The 24,089-nt window shown below is 38.1% G+C and overlaps 1 protein-coding gene across 1 annotated transcript in view; it reads right to left on the bottom strand.

The window, feature by feature from the left end:
- The window catches only part of aspscr1 (ASPSCR1 tether for SLC2A4, UBX domain containing), a 796,571-nt gene that overhangs the window by 762,681 nt on the left and 9,801 nt on the right, over nucleotides 1–24,089 (bottom strand). Inside the window, exon 2 of the mRNA XM_039739373.1 lies at nucleotides 12,498–12,553. Coding sequence (XP_039595307.1) covers nucleotides 12,498–12,553 — 56 coding nt within the window. The remainder of the gene's footprint in view (nucleotides 1–12,497; nucleotides 12,554–24,089) is intronic.

Consider the following 24,089-nt stretch of genomic DNA (forward strand, 5'->3'; position numbering starts at 1 on the left):
ACAACAATGAAGGTATAACAGACAGACAATAACTTTGTATAATGTTAACGTTTACCTCCTCGGTGGAATTGAAGAGTCACACAGTGGGGGAGGAACGATCTCCTCAGTCTGTCAGTGGAGCAGGACAGTGACAGCAGTCTGTCGCTGTAGCTGCTCCTGTGTCTGGAGATGATACTGTTCAGTGGATTCTCCGTTATTGACAGGAGCCTGCTCAGTGCCCGTCGCTCTGCCACGGATGTCAAACTATCCAGCTCCGTGCCTACAATACAGCCTGCCTTCCTCACCAGTTTGTCCAGGCGTGAGGCATCCCTCTTCTTTATGCATCCTCCCCAGCACACCACCGCGTAGAACAGGGTGTTTGCCACAAGCATCTGATAGAACATCTGCAGCATCTTATTGCAGATGTTGAAGGATGCCAGCCTTCTAAGAAAGTATAGTCCGCTCAGTCTTTTCTTACACAGAGCATCAGTGTTGGCAGTCCTGTCCAATTTATCATCCAGCTGCACTCCCAGGTATTTATAGGTCTGCACCCTCTGCACACAGTCACCTCTGATGATTTCGGGGTCCATGAGGGGCCTGGGCCACCAAAAATTCACCACCAGCACCTTGGTTTTTGCTGGTGTTCAGTTGTAGGTGGTTTGAGTCGCACCATTTAACAAAGTCCTTGATTAGTTTCCTATACTCCTCCTCCTGCCCACTCCTGATGCAGCCCACGATAGCAGTGTCGTCAGCAAACTTTGGCACATGGCACGACCCCAAGTTATATTGGAAGTCCGATGTATATAGGCTGAAGAGGACCGGAGAAAGTACAGTCCCCTGCGGCGCTCCTGTGTTGCTAACCACAACGTCAGACCTGCAGTTCCCGAGACACTCATACCGAGGTCTGTCTTTAAGATAGTCCACGATCCATGCTACCAGGTATGAATCTACTCCCATCTCTGTCAGCTTGTCCCTAAGGAGCAGAGGTAGGATGGTGTTGAAGGCACTAGAGAAGTCCAAAAACATAATTCTTACAGCACCACTGCCTCGGTCCAAGTGGGAGAGGGATCGGTGTAGCATATAGATGATGGCATCCTCTGCTCCCACCTTATGCGAACTGCAGAGGGTTGAGGGCGTGGTGGACCTGTGGCGTCAGGTGGTGAAGCAGCAGCCGCTCCATGGTTGTCTTCACATGCGACGTCAGAGTGACAGGCCGGAAGTCGTTCAGCTCACTAGGACGTGATATCTTTGGGACTGGGGTGATGCAAGATGTTTTCCAAAGCCTCAGGACTCTCCCCTGTTCCAGGCTCAGGTTGAAGATACACTGTAGAGGACTCCCCAGCTCCAACGCACAGGCCTTCAGCAGTTGTGGCGATAGCCTCTATACTAAGTTTATCGCCAGTAGTCACTACTGTATAATGCGGTGAAGGGAGGCAAAGGGTGCGTATTTTAATCCTTTCACCAAAGGAAGAACAACTTAACACCATTTACTGTACTTTAACAGAAGTAAGATTATCCCGATAGAAAAGTACACAACTCCGCAGGCAAAAATAATCATAATGCTTTTACTGTAGAAGTTGGTTAACCAAATTTCAACTAAAGACTTCTAAAGTATTCCCTAATATTCAATAAATGCAAAGAAAACCAGCAACTTATCATTACTGATGTTAGTGTACACATTCTGTATGGTGCTGCATCAGTTATTGTGCACATCTGTTATTCTCAGTCACAATTACATAGAACAGGTTATCAGTTATGAACATACATACTGCAAGAGATTATCTGAATCTCCAGTTCATCTGCCTCGACCCTTGGGGATTCAGTGAATGGGAGTACAGTGATCCTTCGCTATATCGCGCTTCGACTTTCGCGGCTTCACTCCATCGCAGATTTTAAATGTAAGCATATCTAAATATATATCACAGATTTTTGCTGGTTCGGATTTCTGGACAATGGGTCTTTTAATTTTTGGTACATGCTTCCTCAGTTTGTTTGCCCAGTTGATTTCATACAAGGGACGCTACTGGCAGATGGCTGAGAAGCTACCCAATCAGAGCACCTATTACATATTAAATAAAACTCCTCAATGATATACGATATGCTTCCCGCGTGCTGCTTCGCACACTTAAAGCTCTAACAGCCCTATTGATTGTTTTTCTCCGTCTCTCTCACTCTCTCTGAGAAATACAGGCAGATACTTATTCATCATGCAATACCATCAGGGAGGCGTATGATTGGCCCCATTAACTGCTCCTGACGGAGGGGGTGTGAACAGAGGGGCTGTTTGCACAGTGGCTGTTTGCTTAGAAGATACGGACGCATCTGTAAAAAAATGCTGAACGGCTACCTTCACATTGATCCCTTCATTGCGCCACTTTATCGAGGTGCTTGCATACTTAAAAGCGCAACAGCCCTATTGATTTTTGATTGCTTACTTTACTCTCTCTCTCTCTCTGACATTCTCCGCTCCTGACGCGCACCTTGAAGAGGAAGATACGTTTGCATTCTTTTAATTGTGAGAAAGAACTGTCATCTCTGTCTTGTCATGGAGCACAGTTTAAACTTTTGAATAAACGTTGTTATTTCATGTCTAGAGGGCTCTAATAATGTTAAAAAACGTATTTAGAAGGTCGTAAACAGGTTTTCAATGCTGTAACTGCGAAAATATTAGATTTATGAATAAAGAATCCTACTTCTTGGAAATTCATTTATCTGTCTGGAGCGGATCAACCGCTATAAACCAGGGTTTACTGTATAACTGTGCGGAGAATATTTATAAACAATGTGGGAGAGTTTCTAAGAGCTTAAAATATATAAAAATAACCATACAAACATATGGTTTCAACTTCGCGGATTTTCACCTATCGCGGGGGGCTCTGGAACGCAACGCAACCCCCAAAATCGAGGAGGGATTACTGTAGTACTTTTCACATTTCAACTCCTCAGAGGTAGATAGAACAACAGTAGTTGAAAGGGGCTAATTTAGCTTTTTACAAAAGACATACATACATACATACATACATACGGAATGACTAAAAAGAAAGAAAATTTAAAAAGAGGCAATATGCAGTTGCATTCCCAGTAACCAGTAGCATTTCCTGACCCACTTCTTCTAAACAATTTGTTGGCTGAATGTACTCTGTGTTACTGTGCCACATTAAGGATGTGTAATGTTCAAAATTTCAAATCAGTTTTGTTTAATTCTCTCCTTCACTACTACTTCCAGGAGGTCCAAAGTGCATCCCCTAACTGGGTTTGTGGGCTTCTGCTGAAGTGATGTTACCACAGTGTAGAAAATTGCTTTGACAACCACAGAGTTGTAAAGATGCAGGGATGTCAATATTCACATTAAAGGAACACAGACACTTGAGAAAAAAATAGCCTGCTCTGCCCTTTCTTATACAGTTCCTCTGTGTTATAAGACCATTCCAAAAACTGTCATTGATACAGACCCCTAATCCCCCCCCCAACCCCTTGAAGGAGTACATAAACTAAGCAACTCCCTGTACAGTGTGACCAGACATAATAGCTCTTTGGTGCAGCAAAAGTCAATAACCAGTTCCTTGGTGTTGCTGATGACAGACAATTCTCCTTAAATCAAGAAACAAAGTTCTCCAACTGACTTATACAAAATGGACTAGATCAGATGGTCTGACTATGACTTGGAAAAAGGTGCAACTCATCCTTTTTCCCATTTCACAAAAATGTGCTTTCGCCAAGCTATTTTCTACTTCTGTGGCTCCAAATTCCTTTCAAATAGCCACTTAATAACCAATGAAGCAGCTTATGTTAACATAGTGGTATGCTATCCTGTGTATGATGATGGAAGCGGTACCTACATATTACTGACTAGTTAATTCTGTATGTGCAACAAGTGGTTGATGAGGACGTGAAGGCAGTAAAGTTATATTCAAATAATGGCAGCTATAATACGATTACATATCAACCAAAAAAAAAAGCTGTGGTGCCAGCTGGTTATGGCAGCTACACTTTATTGTCCCAAATTAGATTTTTGTATTACATTTGTAATCACTTTAGTTGCAATCTAAGCACCTGTTTTTGTGATATAGATTGATCACAAAATCTTTTGAATCTGAAGTCTGCTACAAGACTGAAATGCTCACCAAGCAAGATGGTCTGCTTTTAAGTATGTTTAAAATTGTGACTACATATACTCTTAGTAAACACAACCTTAAAGTATATGTTCAGCTTCAGATACACTAGCTGCACTGCAGTGCTGAAGCCGATTTCCCCAATTTGCACATGAACTTAATGTTAGCACGTTGTTCTAACTGCAACATTGCGCTGAATGACTATGCATACCTCTAACTCAAACGGTAATTAAAACAATACTACACGCCGAAACCAATCCAGACCTGCTGTAAACAGTCTACAGACGTGGTGCGCTCTCCTCCACAACAATGTGTGTGTAATCTGATTTCTCACTCTCCCGCTACATCATAATACTGGGAACTTTTTGACTGTCCCTGGTATTTTACTAAAAAGCAATGTTTTTTGGGTGCTGTAACTTTAGAAGACCAAACCTACTGGGCCAAATTACTTTCACTGACAGACCTTCCAAGAAATACATTTACTAATTCAGCATTTTGGATGCCCCTTTAATAATGTTTTCATGTTGTTTTAAATCTCTTTTGCTGCTGTGCAATGCTAGCTCTTCTATTCAAAGTCTGACAGAATATCTTGATGAGCAAAATCAGAAATGGAATGAAGTTTAAAAGAATCTGACAGCGGGAACCTATGCAAAAACCCAAACTGGTAAAAGACAGATGGTCCCATCAGAATTTAGAGTGGGACAGAAGGAGTGGCATGTGATGCAAGACATTCGTTTGAAGGTTCTTCTCTTAGAAAACAGCCCTCATATTTTTTTCATATTTCAATTTTGAAATGTACTGGTCTGGAATCATATAATTTAACTCTTTCAAGTCTTTGCCATTTGCAACCATCCTTTCAGGTGTCTCATTTTAAACCTAATTTTCTTTTTTTTTATTTTTATTAATTTTATTGCAATCCATACAAAGCAATCAAGTTTTTACAAAAAGAAAAATTGAGTTAAGAACAGATCGATCCCCACCCCTGAGAGAGAGAGCAAGCCAAACGGCGTAAAATTTAAGGCTTGTAAACATACCTAAATTAATAAATTCTCTATGCTTCATGAACTTATTTTAAAATATTACTGATCAGATCCTGCCATGTTTTGAAAAAAGTCTGCACGGATCCTCTAACTGAGTGTTTGATTTTTCCAATTTCAAATAATATAACACATCGGTTTCCCACTGACTTAAAAGAGGAGAGTTTGGGTTTTTCCAGTTTTTCAGAATGAGTCTGCGTGCCAAAAGTGTAGTGAATGCAATCACAATTTGTTTGTCTTTCTCCACTTTAAGCCCCTCTGGAAGAACCCCAAACACAGCCATTAATGGGTTAGGAGGGAATGCGAGTCCAAGGCTGTCTGAGAGGTAATTAAAATTTTTGTCCAGAATAATGTTAATTTGGTGCAGGCCCAGAACATGTGACCCAGTGAGGCTGGGACTTGGTTGCAACGTTCGCAGGTTGGATCATGCCCTGGAAACATTTTGGAGAGTTTTAGTCGAGACAGATGTGCTCAATATATAATTTTAAGTTGTATAATTGTATGCTTTGCGCATATGGAGCTCGAGTGAATTCTCTGCATTGCTACTTTCCACTCCTTTTCTGATATATTAATTTAGAGATCTTTTTCCCAGTGTCCTCTTGGATCTTTGAAAGGGAGGGATTGTAAATTGATCTTATATATTATAGAGATGGAGTCTAAGTCCTTGAGATTGAGTAATATTTTTTCCAGCATGGATGAGGGTGCAAGATGAGGAAAATCTGGAAGGTTCTGTTTAACAAAGTTCCTGATTTGAAGATAGTGAAAGAAAAGTGTAGCTGGAATGTTAAATTTGGAATGTAATTGTTCATAGGATGCAAAGACGTTGTCTATATAAAGATCTCTAAGCAAGTTAATTCCAAATTTTTCCAGATATTAAAAACTGCATATGTTTGTGAAGGTTGAAAGAGGTGGTTCTCTTGCAGAGGTGCCACAGATAGAAGCTTCTCCGTCTTAAAATGCTTTCTACATTGGTTCCAGATTCTAAGTGAGTGGAGCACAATTGGGTTATTTGTATATTGCCGAGAACGTGTGTTTATTGGAGCACAGAGCAAGGAATACAAAGTAGTACTGCAGGATTTTACTTCTATTGCGGTCTAAGCATGTGTATGTTCTTCTATTTGTGTCCAGGTTCTTATCACCTGTATATTTGCTGCCCAGTAATAAAACTGGAAGTTAGGTAGAGCCATGCCGCCTTCTGCCTTTTGTCTTTATAGGGTCGCTCTTTTGATGTGTGGATGTTTTGAATTCCAAATAAATGAGGTTATTGTTGAATCTAATTGCCTAAAGAATGATTTATTAATGTATATTGGAATGTTTTGAAATAAAAAAGAGCTTAGGAAGAATATTCATCTTAACAGTGTTAATTCTTCCAGCTAGTGTGAGATGAAGGGTTGACCATCTATGCAAGTCTTGTTTATTTTTTTTCATGCAGACGGTGTAATTTTGTTGATATAGAGCTTTATGTTTACCCCTAGGTATTTAAACTGTTCTGCAATGATAAAAGGTAGGGTATCTAATCTAATATTATATGCTTGAGAATTCACTGGAAAGAGTACACTTTTATTCAGATTAATTCTGAGACCAGAGATCTTTTGAAATTCTGTGAGTGCTGTTAAGACTGCAGGCACAGAGTTTTCTGGGTCCGATATATACAGTACCATATAATGAGATTTTCTGTTCCAGTCCAAACCTAATTTTCTAGTCACTACAGCCATCAACTGCAATCTCTCCCAAGGTAAAGGTGGTGGGCATACAGAAATTTCTGATTCAGAAGATTTTCCATTCAAGAAATGAGGGTCCAGTCATATTGTTAACTGGAAGGGCTGAAGCTCCAAGGATCATTGCAGGACTCCTGATTTTGAAATTCATGCTCCACATTTTTTGTGATCATTTTCTTAATTCACACAAATGTTTCCTTCTGGTTCTGACTCCTAATTACCAATTGGCTATTTTTCTGCTATATACTATTGGAAAGTTGGGGTGCATGGTAAAGGTAGACATTTTCATGTATCATTTCTGCTGTGGTTCAGAGCATCAGGAAGCCACCTTTGATACTTGTCCTTCTGACACAGAGCAGCATATTCTGGTGCAGCTGTGGAGATGAAAGTCAATAAAGACTTCAAGTTACTATAGCTAAATTTGAATGTCTGAACTGACTTGAACTGTTAATTTATAAAACCTGTTTGTACTGAAGAAAATGTATGCTGAAATAATCATTGTGGACAGTAGAATCAGACTCCAATGGGTACCCAACAACTTTTGTTAAGATTTGTATTTTTCATTGCTATTGTGCAACTTGACCTGTGAGAGATGGGGAAGAAGAGTTTCTGAACTGTGGGGAATAAAACTGTGCACACTAAGCAGTTTAAAAGGGGGCGATGAACAGTGCAGCACGTCAGATGCTCCGACTCTTGACTCACAACCAGATATTTGGCTTATGATGACAGTGATCCCCCTTGAAGAAGTAAAGCAGTGTTGTCCAAGCCTAGCGGAGTTGATCAGGGTCCTTTCTTAAAGGGAAAATAAAAGTCCTTTCAAGTTCTATTAAACAGCTAATTGCATCTTTTTATCAATCCATCCTTTGTCATAACTCATGTTGTAATGTAGTATTTTGTATGCTGTACAACATGATGAAATATTAAAATTTTTTTTCTTATTTTTTTCCCCAATTACTTCAGATGATTAAAATGCTCCTTAAGAAACATCACAGTAGAACTACCTAGTATTTATCTAAAAAATACATGCACATATACCATAACCATGTTAACTTTTAATCATATTGTGATATTATATATATATATATATATATATATTTATTTTTAGTCACATTGACCACACCTATTTGGCATCTACATTCCCTGATAAACTACTTTGATCTTTGAGGCAAGCATTTTTGCCCACAACAATTACCTGCATACACTAAAAACTACAGTAAGTATATTTGCCATAATTGCAATATTTTGGCCAGTTTAGAGGTAAACTGCCGAGTGGAACAGAGCAGAACTCTTGGTTGGTCCACTATTTTATCTAATGGATGTACATTTATAAAGAGATACACTGTCAAAATCATATTAATAAGAAGAACGAAGGATAGTTACCATCAAGCCAAAATATTCAAAGTTGGGGAGGGGATTCTATCCAGACTGGCAAACTTGTACACTGTGACTGTTATTTATACTTCTGTTCTTCATAATAAACATTACCGAATATTTAATTAGTCCCCAAAATAAAATGGGGCTCACAAATACGTAATTTCAATGAGAAAATTGCGGAAAAAGACAACTCATGATGTAAAAATACTGATTTCTTTGCTTCAAAAACAAGGGAAAATATGCCTATTTAGATTTCAGAGTGCATGTGAAATGAAAATAATGGTAATAAATAGTAAAAATAAAAAAAATAAATAAAAAATTAAGAAAATCTTTCCTGACAACTAATAAATCAGTGCTCTTTGTTGACGCATAACTCTAGACTTGTGCATAAAAATGTGTGTTAATAAGACAGTAAAGAAAATCTGCAACTGAAAACAATTCAGTTTGTCTTTGCTACTAACAAGCAGAAATTAATTTTGTTCCAGTTGTCAACCCTAAAAAATACTAAGAAAATCAGTATAGCCAAGACGACCAGTTTTATTTTTTTTATACAAATACACATTTAATTAAACACAAGGAGCTGAAACATAACACAGCTGCAGGAAAGGGGGGGATGATAGTTCAACATAGATGTGTTTTAAATTATATAAATTATTAGAAATTGTTCTCTGTTGAATATATTTGAATAAGCACTAAATACACTAATATACGCAGGGTACAATCAAGATAATTATTTCTACTTGTGCATTATGTGTACTAAGTGCATTTCAGTTTATTTTTTTGTACTTTGTTTTGAAATATTTTGTGTTAAAAAATAAATAAATAAAAACTCTTAAGTGCAAATGAGTTTTAATAAAACAGACACTAGAAGTAATCAGAATCACTGAGTGATTTAAGATGAACCACACAACATATGGCTTGCAAAGAACATTACTTTATTATTTAAGTTTAGTGACTACTCAGTGACTTCAATATACGTTATTAATTTTCCACTGGCTGCTTGTATCATCTCACAATCACTCAGTTTTATGGTTGCAGTAGGAATGTCATCTGAACCAATAATTCAGATTCAACTTTTATATTTTAAAATATACAACTGTGTGAATAAAATATATTAATCATTTATTCATCAAGTCATAGTACCACTATTAAAAAAGGAAAACATGAGCAGTGATTCTTAAATACAGGCAACAGTTTCACCTTTGGTGATAGTATATTATACAGGTGCCGGTCATAAATCTAGGATATCATGACAAAGTTGATTTATTTCAGTAATTCCATTCAAAAAGTGAAACTTGTATATTAGATTCATTCATTACACACAGACTGATGTATTTCAAATGTTTATTTCTTTTAATTTTGATGATTATAACTGACAACTAATGAAAGTCCCAAATTCAGTATCTCGGAAAATTAGAATATTGTGAAAAGGTTCAATATTGAAGACACCTGGTGCCACACTCTAATCAGCTAATTAACTCAAAACACCTGCAAAAGACTTTAAATGGTCTCTCAGTCTAGTTCTGTAGGCTACACAATCATGGGGAAGACTGCTGACTTGACAGTTGTCCAAAAGACGACCATTGACACCTTGCACAAGGAGGTCAAGACACAAAAGGTCATTGCTAAAGAGGCTGGCTGTTCACAGAGCTCTGTGTCCAAGCACATTAATAGAGAGGTGAAGGGAAGGACAAGATGTGGTAGAAAAAAGTGTACAAACAATAGGGATAACCGCACCCTGGAGAGGATTGTGAAACAAAACCCATTCAAAACTGTGGGGGAGATTCACAAAGAGTGGACTGCAGCTGGAGTCAGTGCTTCAAGAACCACCACACACAGACGTATGCAAGACATGGGTTTCAGCGGTCGCATTCCTTGTGTCAAGCCACTCTTGAACAAGAGACAGCATCAGAAGCGTCTCGCCTGGGATAAAGACAAAAAGGACTGGACTGCTGCTGAGTGGTCCAAAGTTATGTTCGCTGATGAAAGTAAATTTTGCATTTCCTTTGGAAATCAAGGTCCCAGAGTCTGGAGGAAGAGAGGAGAGGCACAGACTCCACGTTGCTTGAGGTCCAGTGTAAAGTTTCCACAGTCAGTGATGGTTTGGGGTGCCAGGTCATCTGCTGGTGTTGGTGTTTTCTGAGGTCCAAGGTCAACGCAGCCGTCTACCAGAAAGTTTTAGAGCACTTCATGCTGCTGACAAACTTTATGGAGATGCAGATTTCATTTTCCAACAGGACCTGGCACCTGCACCTGGTTTAAGGGCCATGGTATCCCAGTTCTTGATTGGCCAGCAAACTCGCCTGACCTTAACCCCATAGAAAATCTATGGGGCATTATGAAGAGGAAAATGCAATACGCCAGACCCAACAATTCAGAAGAGCTGAAGGCCACTATCAGAGCAACATGGGCTCTCATAACACCTGAGCAGTGCCACAGACTGATCGACTCCATGCCACACCGCATTGCTGCAGTAATCCAGGCCAAAGGAGCCCCAACTAAATATTGAGTGCTGTACATGCTCATACTTTTCACGTTCATACCTTTCAGTTGACCAACATTTCTAAAAATCCTTTTTTTGCATTGGTCTTAATTGATATTCTAATTTTCCAAGATACTGAATTTGGGACTTTCATTAGTTGTCAGTTATAATCATCAAAATTAAAAGAAATAAACATTTGAAATACATCAGTCTGTGTGTAATGAATGAATCTAATATACAAGTTTCACTTTTTGAATGGAATTACTGAAATAAATCAACTTTGTCATGATATTCTAATTTTATGACTGGCACCTGTACTGCTTCATATCCCTGTGCTTTATTAGGAATGCTTTGTGCTTCACTTGAACAGCTTCACTGCAGCCCAGACTTACCCTGTTTAGAGGAACTTTGATCAAGCCAGTCATGAACAAACAACCCATGGATGCACGTGAATGCTACAGCACTCATACAAATTGATGAATGATTTCACATGAAATTTTGATGCACAAAATTCTCGTAGGTCCACTGTAGAAGACAGGCAGAAAGAGCAATGTGCTTACCTACTTTCTGCTTGATTGAACCACAAATGTACATGTGGAAAATGCATGAAAACAGAAAAACAAATTAACCTCAGCTGGAAGGTGGAGGGTGATACAAGCTAGGTCCTCTTGTTAAAAAACAGTGGATGGATTCAAAATGAAATAGAGATTAACTTTCTTAAAAAAAGCCTCATTTTCATAGTGAACAGAAAGTTGCCCGTTTCATTAATGACAAAAAGAAAGCTCCCCAATAAAAAATACAACCAGACAGATTCTATAAGGAATATTACAGTGATTTAAATATTTAAACTGTAATAAACTTGTGTAAACACATAAATGTAAATTGGCTATTTTGTGGCATGTAGGTGTGCTTGACTTTCAATGTGCATAAACTGCAGGTTACATACTGTATATAACTGTTGGTTTCTTTTAACAGAATCTATCCATTTTATAAACTTGAACTTAAACTCTTATACAGAGTAGAGTCACAGGGGAAGTTTGCAGGCAGACCCAGCAAAGGAAACCAAAACTATAGCAGCATTAAACATGGACGGTCCAATTTGCATTACAATTTCTACTGCTATGCTGTTAGTGGTTGTTGTCACTCCCTTTTAAAATCAGAAAGTATTTTACAAGCCACTTTTGCTCTGGCAAGAAAGAAAAGTTCAAGTGTACCATCTCAGCGACTTTAGAAGCACCGTTATACAAAAAGTAAAATGAATTTAAAAACAATCTTATGTTTGCTGCAATAAAAACAAAATAATCCCAATAATCAGCAGTAGTGTATTAATAAATTAATATTTATATTAGTCCCAAACACCCCAAAATACTGATCAATATATCCACCATAAATAACATTCTCATATTTGGTAACTCCAATTCAGGGGGCCAGATCCTATAACCTGTATGAATGTGTGTCAGTCAAACACAGACCCCTACCCCAACAACAAAAATCCACGCCCCCAACACACACACACACACACACACACACACACACACACTCACTCACAGAGGGGGTTATTTTAGAATCAACAGTAAACCTGTCTTGCAAACTTTGGGAATATGGAAGAAAAACCTGAGTAACCCAGTGGAAAACCAAATGGATGTGTGGAAAACATGGAAAATGAATACCATGCTACTAAAAATGTGAACATTAAACTGTTAAAATAAACCACAAAACCATTTGGTTCCATTTTCAGTGTCCACTGTATACCTGCCTTTAATGACCGAGTGCGCTGCACCAGTAGAAAACTTACTTTAGATCATATTCTTTAGCACTGAAGTTTTGTTTATTGCATACTTCTTCCAAGACCTAAAAAATACAAACAAAAGCTCAGAATTATTTAATTATTTTAAAAACACAGACTGCAAGAGAAGCACAATTGTTATGTTATTTTATGTTTATTTTTTATTGATTTTATAAATTACTGAATAGGATACTTATCAATCAAGAATACATTCAGAACAACATCCCTTGGTATCAGTGCTTTGGGTTAATGTCGAAATCTAGTCCCTTGAAAGTATCTGGAGTAATTACTTAATTTGTCAAACATTTATTTATTCAGAAAGATTTTATTTTTCTCCAATTTAAGCTAAGTCAAAACAGTTTTCCTATGTGTACTGTTGAAGTAGTCCAGTATTTAAAAAAAAAAAAAAAGATCAGTGGGTGCACCTGCCATATCAGTATCTAATTATAATGGCTTAAATTTTACTTTAATGTGATTAACTTACATTTTTATGGCGGCAACGTCACTCAGTTAATAATTTTAGCAGATCTGAATGAAACTGAACATTCTATCAGCAAAAAAAAAAAAAAGTGCATTATTGTTGTCACAATATATAACTGATTTAGGGAGGAAATATAGTTGATTTTTTTCAAGCCACCTATGGGAATTTACAAGCAATTCATTTTATTGGCAAACTATAAGGTACTGCTTCTAATTTGCCATAGTTGATGCACCACTAACAGCAGCAATGCTATGAAGATTGATATGAGGGGTATTCAGTTACCTACTGGAGTAAGAAAGAAAGTAAAAAGCATGTTGAAACAAGCCCGGGCATGTTGTGACATGTCTCAAGGTTACTCATGCACAGTTTTGTCTCAGTGCAAGTCTAACATTCCAAGAGTCAGGAGATCAGGGGAGTCCTCATACGAATCAAGAAAGAAAATGCCCACTGAATTGGATTTATCAAATTTCTCACAAAAGAAGGGAAAAAGGCAAAGGAGATCCATGAATGCATGACTGCAGTTTATGGCGAGTATGCCCCATCATCCTATAAAGTAAAATTTTGGAGCAGGCAGTGGGATATAGAGTCCATTGAAGAAGACCTTCACACTTGACGGCCTGTGGAAATGTGCAAGTTAACTTTGCCAGACAGACAAATAGCTGAAGAAATGGTGAGGTACAGTTTTGGAAAATAATTAATTGAAAGCTGGGCAAGATAGGTTCCAAGAATGTAGAGTCCATGTCAGAAGGCCACAAGACTCCAGTGTTGGAGAACTTACAGATGCTCTACGGAGACCAAGTGAATTTTTTTCATTGGTGATTGGAGATGAGACTTGGGTCTATCACAGCGTTCCCGAGTCCAAAATGGGGTCAGTGCGTTTGAAGCACAAGTCATCCCCAGCCCCAAAAAAGTTTAAGACAGAAAAATCTGAAAGCAAACTCATAGCAACTGTCTTCTGAGAAAATTAAGGACTTTTATGGAATAAGATCACTGTCAAAAATAACTCGTAATTATTTAAGACAAATATACATTTGACGTGTAAATTACACTTGCACTTCTGAAAGTTACGCTTGCTTCTGGAAATTACGAGTACAATTCTCAGGCGTAAAACTGTCAAAAATACATCTCTGGACGCACAAGGCATTCTTTTATCGAATAAGAAACAACTGATTTTTGTTACTATGCATATGCCACAAAGATGGAACAGCAGAGTCATTTTTGACACACTATATATACAGTCTAAGGCCTTGGTTGTCAGTTCAACTGCTGCCTCGGTGTTGCATGTTTGTGATCCAACTGAAGGCCTCGGGGAACGCGATTTTCCCTAGCAGCATTTAGTGAACATCCGTGGGCAATCAGCCCTGGCTGTGATGCTAATCCATCATGGGGGTGCACCATTGGACCCTCTATTTACTTCACCTGCGAGTCTTCGGGAGGTCTGGCATAAAGCCAACGGACATATGGAGAGAACCTGACTGTTTCACGTGAGCCTGAAGGTTTTTCTCTTCCAGCCAGTGTCTTATTTACACAACTTGTGCAAAGCAGTTACTTATTCAACATTAAGAGCCAGTAGAAACATTCTGCAGCATAAAAAGATATTAACGTGCATCACTAAAATCGGCCCTTTATTTAAAAAAAAAAATTAGTTTTCCACATTTTATACCTGATCGGATAAAAAGGAGTTACATCAATTTAGACCAACTTAATTTTCAAAGTTGCATGTTGTCATTGTTTGATTAATTTCATTGTGTCGTTTGTATTTTGTTGTTTTGCCCTTTGGAGCCACTGTAAGGGGATGAAGTATGAAGTACAATCGCTGTCAAAAATAACTCCAGAATTCTACCTTTGTGGCACATGCGTAATAACAAAAATTGATTGTTTCTTCCTCGATAGTGAATGTCATGTCACTTGTGTGCAATGATGGTTTCTTTACACCTGAGAATTGTACTCTTAGTTTTCATCTATCACAACCATAAGCATATTTTTTTAGGAGCAAACAAAAGCTTCTGAAGGGCAGGCATAATTTTCAGATGCAAGCATAACTTTAAAAAGTGCAAGCAGATAAAAGCCAAGCAAAATGACACCTTTTATTAGCTAACTAAAAAGATTACAATATGCAAGCTTTCGAAGCAACTCAGGCCCCTTCTTCAGGCAAGATGTAATTGACATGTGTGAATTGCAAACTTGACTTATATCATTACAAGTTACCTTTGACTGCAATCTTACTCCATAGACTTTTGCTTCTAGAGTTCATGCCACACAAGACAATCATAACCAGGGAGAGCTATGCCAACACAATGATCGCTTTGAGGGAGTCAGTCAAGGAGAAAAGATGAGAAAAAACTCACAGAAGGCGTGCTGCTTCTTCCCAACAATGCACCAGTTCAATTGTCGCATCAATAACAGGCTGTCATCCAAGAATGTGGGTTCTAGCAGCTAAACCATCCACACTACAATCTAGACCTGGCCCTCTCAGATTTTTTTCTGTTCTAAGTTTTGAAGAAATCTCTCCATGGACAGCAGTTTTCAAGTGATGAAGATGTCAAGGCAGCTCTGAGGTCAAGCAGAAGATTTGTTTTTTTTCAAAAGGGTTAAAGTCATTGCAGGAAAAGTGGATGAAGTGTATGGATCTATCAGGGGACTATACTATACTATAGTTTTTTCAAAACTTTCGTTTTAATGAGGTTGATAAAATTATTGAACGTCCGTCATATAAACTTTCCTGTCCCCTTTTGGTTTTCAAAATCTACTTGAAAAAAATAGTTTGATCTAAAACATGCAATTTGGAAGCACACGGAGATGATATTGAGGTACAGTAATCCCTCGCTATATCGCGCTTCGACTTTCGCGGCTTAACTCTATCGCGGATTTTAAATGTAAGCACATCTAAATATATATCATGGATTTTTCGCTGGTTCGCCGCTTTCTGCGGACAATGAGTCTTTTAATTTATGCTACACACTTCCTCAGTTTGTTTGCCCAGTTGATTTCATACAAGGGACGCTATTGGTGGATGGCTTAGAAGCTACCCAATGTATTACATATTAACTAAAAACTCCTCAATGATATAAGATATGCTTCCCGCGCGGTGCTTGTTTGCTTCTCTCTATCTTTCTCACTCTCTCTGCCTGAGAGGGTGTGAGCAGAGGGGCTGTTTGCACAGAGGACACGGACGCTCCTCTACAAAATACCGCTTTATCGCGGTGCTTCTGTATACTTAAAAGCACGTATTGATTTTTTGATTGTTTGCTTTTCTTAGCGAGCGCTCTCTCTGACATTCTCTGCTCCTGACGGCGCTCTTTTGAAGATAAGATCTGTATGCATTCTTTTAATTGTGAGAAAGAACTGTCATCTCTGTCTTGTCATGGAGCACAGTTTAAACGTTTGGCTAAAGGGTGTTATTTCATGTCTATAGGGCTCTAATAATGTTAACAGGGTGGGAGAGTTTATAAGGGCTTAAAATATATAAAAATAACCATACAAACATATGGTTTCTACGTCGCGGATTTTCACCTATCGCGGGGGGTCTGGAACGCAACCCCCGCGATCGAGGAGGGATTACTGTATTTCCATTAAAAGACTTGGCATCCTTTTGTTCCTAAGACATTGCCCTGTCGTTATTTGTATAGATATCCAACTTCATATTGAGATCTGATGTATCTAATGTGTTCCGTTAATTTTTGTGAGCAGTGTATATATATATATATATATATATATATATATATATATATATATATATATATATATATATATATATATATATATATATATATATATATATATATATATATATATATATATATATATATATATAAAATAATTCACTAAGACCATGGCAAGCAAGACGCATAATTGCTAAGGAAGGAAGAGAAGGTAACGCAGGTAAAGAAAGCGATTGTTGCGGGATGTTAGCTAGCGGGCTGGCGTGGCACATGAAGATGTCATCAGGCTGAGTCAGCACCGGCTTGCTTTGGAGTGTATTATTACAGCAGTTCACAACACGGCCAGCTTTCAACCGAGTGCTCAACTACTGTCATTATTAACTTGAGAAACAGCGATCACAATCTAAACGAAGAAGGAAATTGTGCGGAAATATGAGAGTGGCGTTCGTGACCGATCTCGCTAATATGTACAGCATGTCAAAATCCACCATTTTGACAATTTTACAAAGAAAAGATTTGCATAAGGAGACTCCTTCTAAACAATAACCACCTTCTGTTTCATTCTCCTCCTCCTCCTCCCTTCCTGCAGCCCAAAGATGTCAAATTAAATGGCGAGTACAATAAGAAATTGTTGTTTCTGGTAGGCTAGGCAGTTTTTATAACTTTTTGGTTAGTACATTAGAAAAATTATTGGTGTTTTGGTAAATTATGCGCATTATACAACCCTTTTTTATTATAAAAAGGTTAAGTAAGTGTTGCTGTGGGAGGTTCGGAGCGCATTATGGGTATTTCCATTATTTCTTATGGGAAAAACAGTCTTGACTTACAACTAACGAGTTACAACCAGCCCTCGCAAACGAACTGAGTTTGTAAGTCAAGGGTCCACTGTACTTTACATAAATCTAGGATTTTCAATCAGCCACAAACCATCTAACACTCTTTTAAGGTAGCTCCAAAACAAAAAAAACAGAAAAGCACCCTCCACTGTAGCAACTTTGAGAGAAAAAATGACAAGCTTTACATACAGGCTGTGTTTGAAGTCTGCAATTGTGAAGTACACTCATACATAAAATTTATAATAAATGCCTTTTGATTTTCAACCCCAAGTTGAGAACATCTGAAAGTTTATATAAGAAATATCAACATATGTGATGATTTGGTGAGGAGGGTAGGATTGTGGTCTTTTCTTGCCCATCACAATATTGAGGATGCTGCAGTCTCAGACGAATGTTGTTTTGTCAACGACAACAAATGTTTTCTGCCCACGAATCTTAGAAAGGACAGTTTCCATGTGTTCACTGAAGACTGGCAGCAAATGCATTTGCTGTAGGCTGCTCGTTTTCTGTTGTATAAGCATGCTTATAATATTTAATTGAAAATTAAACAGAGTTTCTTCACAGAGTTTCTTCAATTTCTCAAGTGGAATATTGGATTCAGCACAAACAGCAACAAAACCTTACATAAACACACATCTGGAATCAGAAGCTCTTAGTGCACTTGTGTGTATGGTTTGACGAGCTGCAAAACTCACCTAACCCTGCCTTCGTTCTTTGTTTCCGAGATATGCCTTAGATTTAAGGTGGTCATTACATGTATCCTTGTAGGCCCAGTCAATGATGTGTTATTAGGTGTTGCAGAATAACTGACCAATTTATTCATAGTACTCGTGAGAGTAATGCAAAGCCCTCACTGTACCTGCCAGCGTCGAATTTCTAGGTTTTTTTTTTTTTTTGACAGCTTAGATATTTTAGTTGTCTGACTATTTCACATGATGTTACCTTCTCTAAAGGGATTCAAACAAAACTTATTTGCTTTGCAATTCAGACATCTTTTCTTTTTTTTTTTTTTTTTAGATGTGTAATAAATGGTTTCAAGATTTAGTATGCAAAAAAAGAACATTCACAATACTGTGCAATTACATTTTTACATTAAAATTGTTTTATGTGCGAATTCAGTAATTTTCTCTGAAAAAAGAATCCATACGGCCCTACATCATTGCAGTCTCAAAGCACTAACCTATATCTGAACTAACTCCATAATGGGATAAAAGTAACAATTCACTTACTGGGAAACTCGCCCACTTATAGGTTCTTCCCTTTTTTTTTTTTTTTCTTACTCCAATAAAGTGCCATCTGCCACATTTTAGTTTATTAAATACTTTTGTCACAATGAGTCATATTCAAAAAGAAAAACCAATAATAGAATTCAATTACGTGTTAGTAAAATATATCAAATACATTGTCTTTAACAGTACAACAACATATAGATAAAAATAAAGGCCAAAATAGGATTGTAGTGGCTCAACAACATTCATAGACAGCAGATTCCGATACAAATTATGTAAAAATGGCATCGATTAAGGTCTTGGTGTTTAGTTGTGGAGGGTTTGTGACTAATTGTGGCTCAGATTTCTTAAACATAACATTTTTGAAAATATCAACCGATGTAAAATTAAAATATGTTTGAAGTTTCAAAGTAAATTGTTGGCAGCTGTAGACAATGACATTGAGCAGTTCTGCAGCTCTGCCAGTAAATTATAGCGGCAGTGAAATATTGAATTTTTTAAATGTGCAGATGCAGTCATGAGGTTGTTTTACTGTAACAAATTCTGAGTACATACTGAAACTGTTCACTCTGTACTTACAGAGATGCCTTCATAATTCCTCACCTTTTACATTAATTTCTAGATAATTCACTTTGTTTTTTTTCCCCTTCTTTATTTTTGCAGTTAGTTAACTTGCCTCATATCTAGTGCTGGGTGATATGACCAAAATTCTATATCATGGTGTTTTTCAAAATTATACCGGTATCATAGTATTCAACGGTATTTTTTCCCCATGCATGATTGGATATTAACCACATTTTCCACTGCAATTACTGCAGTAGACTGGCTAAGAATAACCTATTCCACTGTCATGAGCATTGTACAAAAAAACATTTTAACGTGCACACAAGTATTAATACAGGTTTGCATGGCCCCATGAAGTGATAGTTTTCAAGGGGGTGGCACTAATGAAGAGAAGGAATCACACTGCATGACAGATGCAGTCAAAATATAGAGCATTTTTATTGAACAAATTTGCAAACAACTTAAACTATAATTTGACAACATATTTTTAACCACCCAAAGAGGCATTTAGACTAAAGTAGTTAGAGTAAAATATCCAGAGGTGCTTGTCAAAAGTTGTATTACACTGAACATGTCTTATAAAAGGAATAAATAGTAAAAAAAATTTTGTAAACCAACTACACTTTGTTAAAAATCTCTGTCCACTGACACGTTAAAGTGACTTTTTAAACAACTTTCCCAATCATTAAACTGCATATTATTTAAACTAATAAATAATAACAATAAAATAAATACTAGTATTATTACTGATAGTTGCACTATTACTTCAAGACTTCAAACCCAGGTGCATTACACAGTATTCACCAAATAATAAAATAAAAATAAAACAAGTGCAACTTAGTAATGACATGTTTACCAAGTGAACCATCATTTAGGCAAACAGCATTAATATGGACCTTGCTTCAAGCTAAACTATACAGTATACATAAATAAAACTGCAACTTGAATTTATGAATGCCATTTGTGATGTTGCCCTATGGAAGCGTATTAGGGCCACAGTGAAGGGAAAAAAAAAATATATGGACATAGGGAAGAAAAAAAACAAACTATATTTCCACTTTAATTTTGTCGCTTATGTCGAGATTTCCACTTTATTCTCATAGTTTATTTTATAATTAAAAAAGAATGTTATAAACTAAACTTCATCCTAAAATCAATGTATAATTTACTAGATTTTCTTAAACCCCGTCATAAGTTAATGCAGTACATAAAATGCTTTGTGTTAAGTGTTCCCCGACCCAGTTGTTAATCACTATGCTTCTTAAACTGAGTTCCTCTGCACTAAGAGGAGGCGCCGGCAGCGATCACCGCACAGAATCCATTCACTTCATGATATTCCTGCTCTCTGAAAATTTAGCATGCTAAGATATATACTTGATATAATTTTCAGGATGAAATGCATTAAAGCAGGTATTAAATATGCACGGTAGGGAGGCGGTAGTGCTGCTCCCTCGCAGTAAGGGGTCCCCAGGTGTATGTTCAGTGTAGAGAACTTTATGGCAGGTGTGACGAAGCTCCAAAAAAATGGATGAATGGGTATTGCACAGGTTTAACTTAAATATTGTGTAAATGTTGGGTTTATGATCTGGTGGTCGGAGACACGAACACAGAATTCAATGGATGTTCTTCTGAGAGGGCTTTCTTTATTGCACGTGTGCTGTCTGTCTGATGTACCAAAACCCCATTTCCTATCCTTTTTCTTTCTCCACATAACCAATCACCACACGATAAATGTCTTTGTGAAATTAAAACTAGTTATAAACTTAGCCCATGGAGTGTTCAGAACTTTAAAAATATTTTCAATATACATGTTTAATTATGCCATCCATTCAGGGTTGTGCCCATCCCAGCAAACATTCTCTGCGAGGCAGGAGCAAATCCTGAACGAGTCACCAGCACTTCGCAGGGTGAATACGAGCAAAACATACACTGGCAGGGAAAATATAGCATAACAAAACCCCACATCCTACATGACTTTGAAAGGAAATTGAAGCACGCTGAGTAAACCGACCAGAAAAACATGCAAAATCAAGGCAAGGTACACCCGAGACACCCTTGCTGTGAGGAAGCAGTGCAACCTCCACACCACTGTGCCCCCACATGATTAATACATGCTTTAATGCATTTCATCATGAAAATTATCTATATATATATATATATATATAATTCACTAAGGCAAGACACCCATGGAAAGGCAAGACTCCCATGGAAAGCACGGCAGAAGGTGCGTGGATTCACTAAGCCGCCGACAAGACAGACACCTACGGCGCACGCAGGAAGGAGCCACACCCACCTACTCCAAGACTATTGGATACGACGACAACTCGCAGAGCCACGCCCATCAACTCGGACGCGACGACACAGATTTATATTCGTCTGTCGTAGAGGCTACATGCACCTCCAAGCCACGTTGACTGTTCATAGAGGCATGTTTCTCGCGGAGGTGAATCGCCATATGCAGTGTGTAAAACGGTTTGCGAGGGGTATCCCATAGAATTCTTAAAACAATCCTTTACAACTGAAGTTAAAACACAATGAAGTAAGCAGTCTTTAAAAAACAAGTTTTCGGTTACGACGCACGGCCGCATGCACTATAGCAAACTGTTTTACACGCTACATACAGCGATTCGCATCCGCGAGAAACATGCGTCTTCTTCAATCACGGACAAGTTGCGAACTGAAGTGTCTGCGTGCACTTTTCGTGGCATTACACGTGTATTTTTTTTTTAGCATGACCGTGTCGCTCAAACACAGGAAGCTCTGCAATGTACGTGTGACTCTTTTTTTTCTTCGGTTATAGTCTTGAATAAAAGTGTACTTGTTTTGTTACTTTTGTACATCAACATTTATATGTTACTCACATAAAAGTCAGATCGAATGTTATACACACACACTAATAAAAGGCAAAGCCCTCACTCACTCACTCATTCTCCAACTTCCCGTATGGGTGGAAGGCTGAAATTTGGCAGATTGATTCCTTACAGCTTCCTTACAAAAGTTGGGCAGTTTTTATATCGAAATTCTACGCGTAATGGTGGCGGAGTTTCGTGTGACATCATCACGCCTCCCACGTAATCACGCAGTACATAGAAAACCAGGAAGACCTCAAAAAAACGCTTAAGAAAACATGCATTATATAATTGAGAAGGCAGCGAAACAATAAGAAGCGAGCGAGTGACATATACAATCATATTCGTGAGTTCTGCTACTTCAGAAACAAAGCACGATGTAAACCTACACTTTAAATTAAGTTCATAGACAGGCTGCCGCTGGCGTTTGTAATTTAGTGCCTGCCCATATAAGGCCGTCCGTCAGCGGCAATCCAATAGCAAACTGCCACGGGGAAATATTCACGGGTGAAGGACTGTGCTTATGGAGAGGAAGATGAGATGGTCAGGGTGGTGTTTGACACAAACTCAGCGAAACTGCGAGAGAAAGTTTTAAGTGCCAGGACTAAGGTAACATTAAATACAGCCATGGACATAGCACCAGATGGCACCAGCACAGCTGGGAACCTTCGATGCATGTACACCGAGTGGCTCACGTGAACTGACGCAGTGCACAGATAAAAGCAACAGTTCCAAAGAGCTGAACAAAACCGAATTACACAATTGAAAAGGCAGCAAAAAATATGAAGCGTCTGATAAGCATATTCATAAATCCAGCTACTGCGGAAACAAAGCACACGGTGGAAAAAGTCAATGTCCCGCTAAAGGAAGACAGTGTAAAAACCCGTGCATGCAGTGTGTCAGGTCTCAGATAAAGAAGAAGACGAGCTGTTTATTGATGCAGTAAGAAACGAATCGATGAATGAAACCTGTCATCTTTACAACGATTGACAAACACGGAATGTAACTTGAACACAACACATCCTACAAATACGAACCTGATTGAAAGAAATAATGATAATCAAATCCTTGATGACAGCAACACTCAGTAACACTCACAAAACAAATACTGTATATTGACAGTCATGTTACGTTATTTTTAAATGTTCCCTTTTCTTTTTCTACCTTTTTTAACACACTACTTCTCGCTATGATACGCTGGTATATATATATGTATATATATATACCGATCTACATACTCGAATAATGGATACTTTATTCGCCATCAATGATTGTTTTGGTAAAGCCATACTCAGTGTATTCATTAGATGAACGGTAAAAAAGTATGAGCGAGGGAGGATGACTCATTGAGGCATGCAGGCTGTAGTGCTTGCGTCAACGCTATCTGAATTGCGTGATCACATTTGAAAAAATTTTTCTTTTCAAGTTCTATTTAGTCCATATGTGTCAAACTCAAGGGCGCGGGCCACATCCGCCCGGCGTAATTATATCCGCCCCGAGATCATTTTATATACTGTATTATTGTTATTAATGGCCGGGTATATGAAGCGCTGGTAACACAATAAACTACAGATCCCATAATGCAGCGCTTCAGCTGCCTTGCCAACACTTACGCGTTAATCAAGTCTACCTTATGATGCTGCAAGTTATTGCGGCTAGAGTTATTGCGCACTGAGTTTGCACGGCGCTTTGGTGACTTTGAAGTACAAAAAAAGTCCGTCTACATGCGGCTCGAACCTTGTGCATGTTTGGTAGCACATATCTGTGTGAGAAGCTCTTCTCAGTGATAAAGACTAACAAAACAGCACACAGGAGTCAGCCTCACTGATGAGCACCTGCAATCCATCCTGAGAATCTCCACAACACAGAACCTCACACCAAACAGAAACGAACTTGTGGCCAAAAAGATGCCAGGCGTCCAGCTCTAAAATGACATATGAGCAAAGACAACTGAATGATTTGATTTGTTATTGCACGTAA

The sequence above is a fragment of the Polypterus senegalus genome, chromosome 17 (assembly GCF_016835505.1).
Source record: "Polypterus senegalus isolate Bchr_013 chromosome 17, ASM1683550v1, whole genome shotgun sequence".
Lineage (NCBI taxonomy): Eukaryota > Metazoa > Chordata > Cladistia > Polypteriformes > Polypteridae > Polypterus > Polypterus senegalus.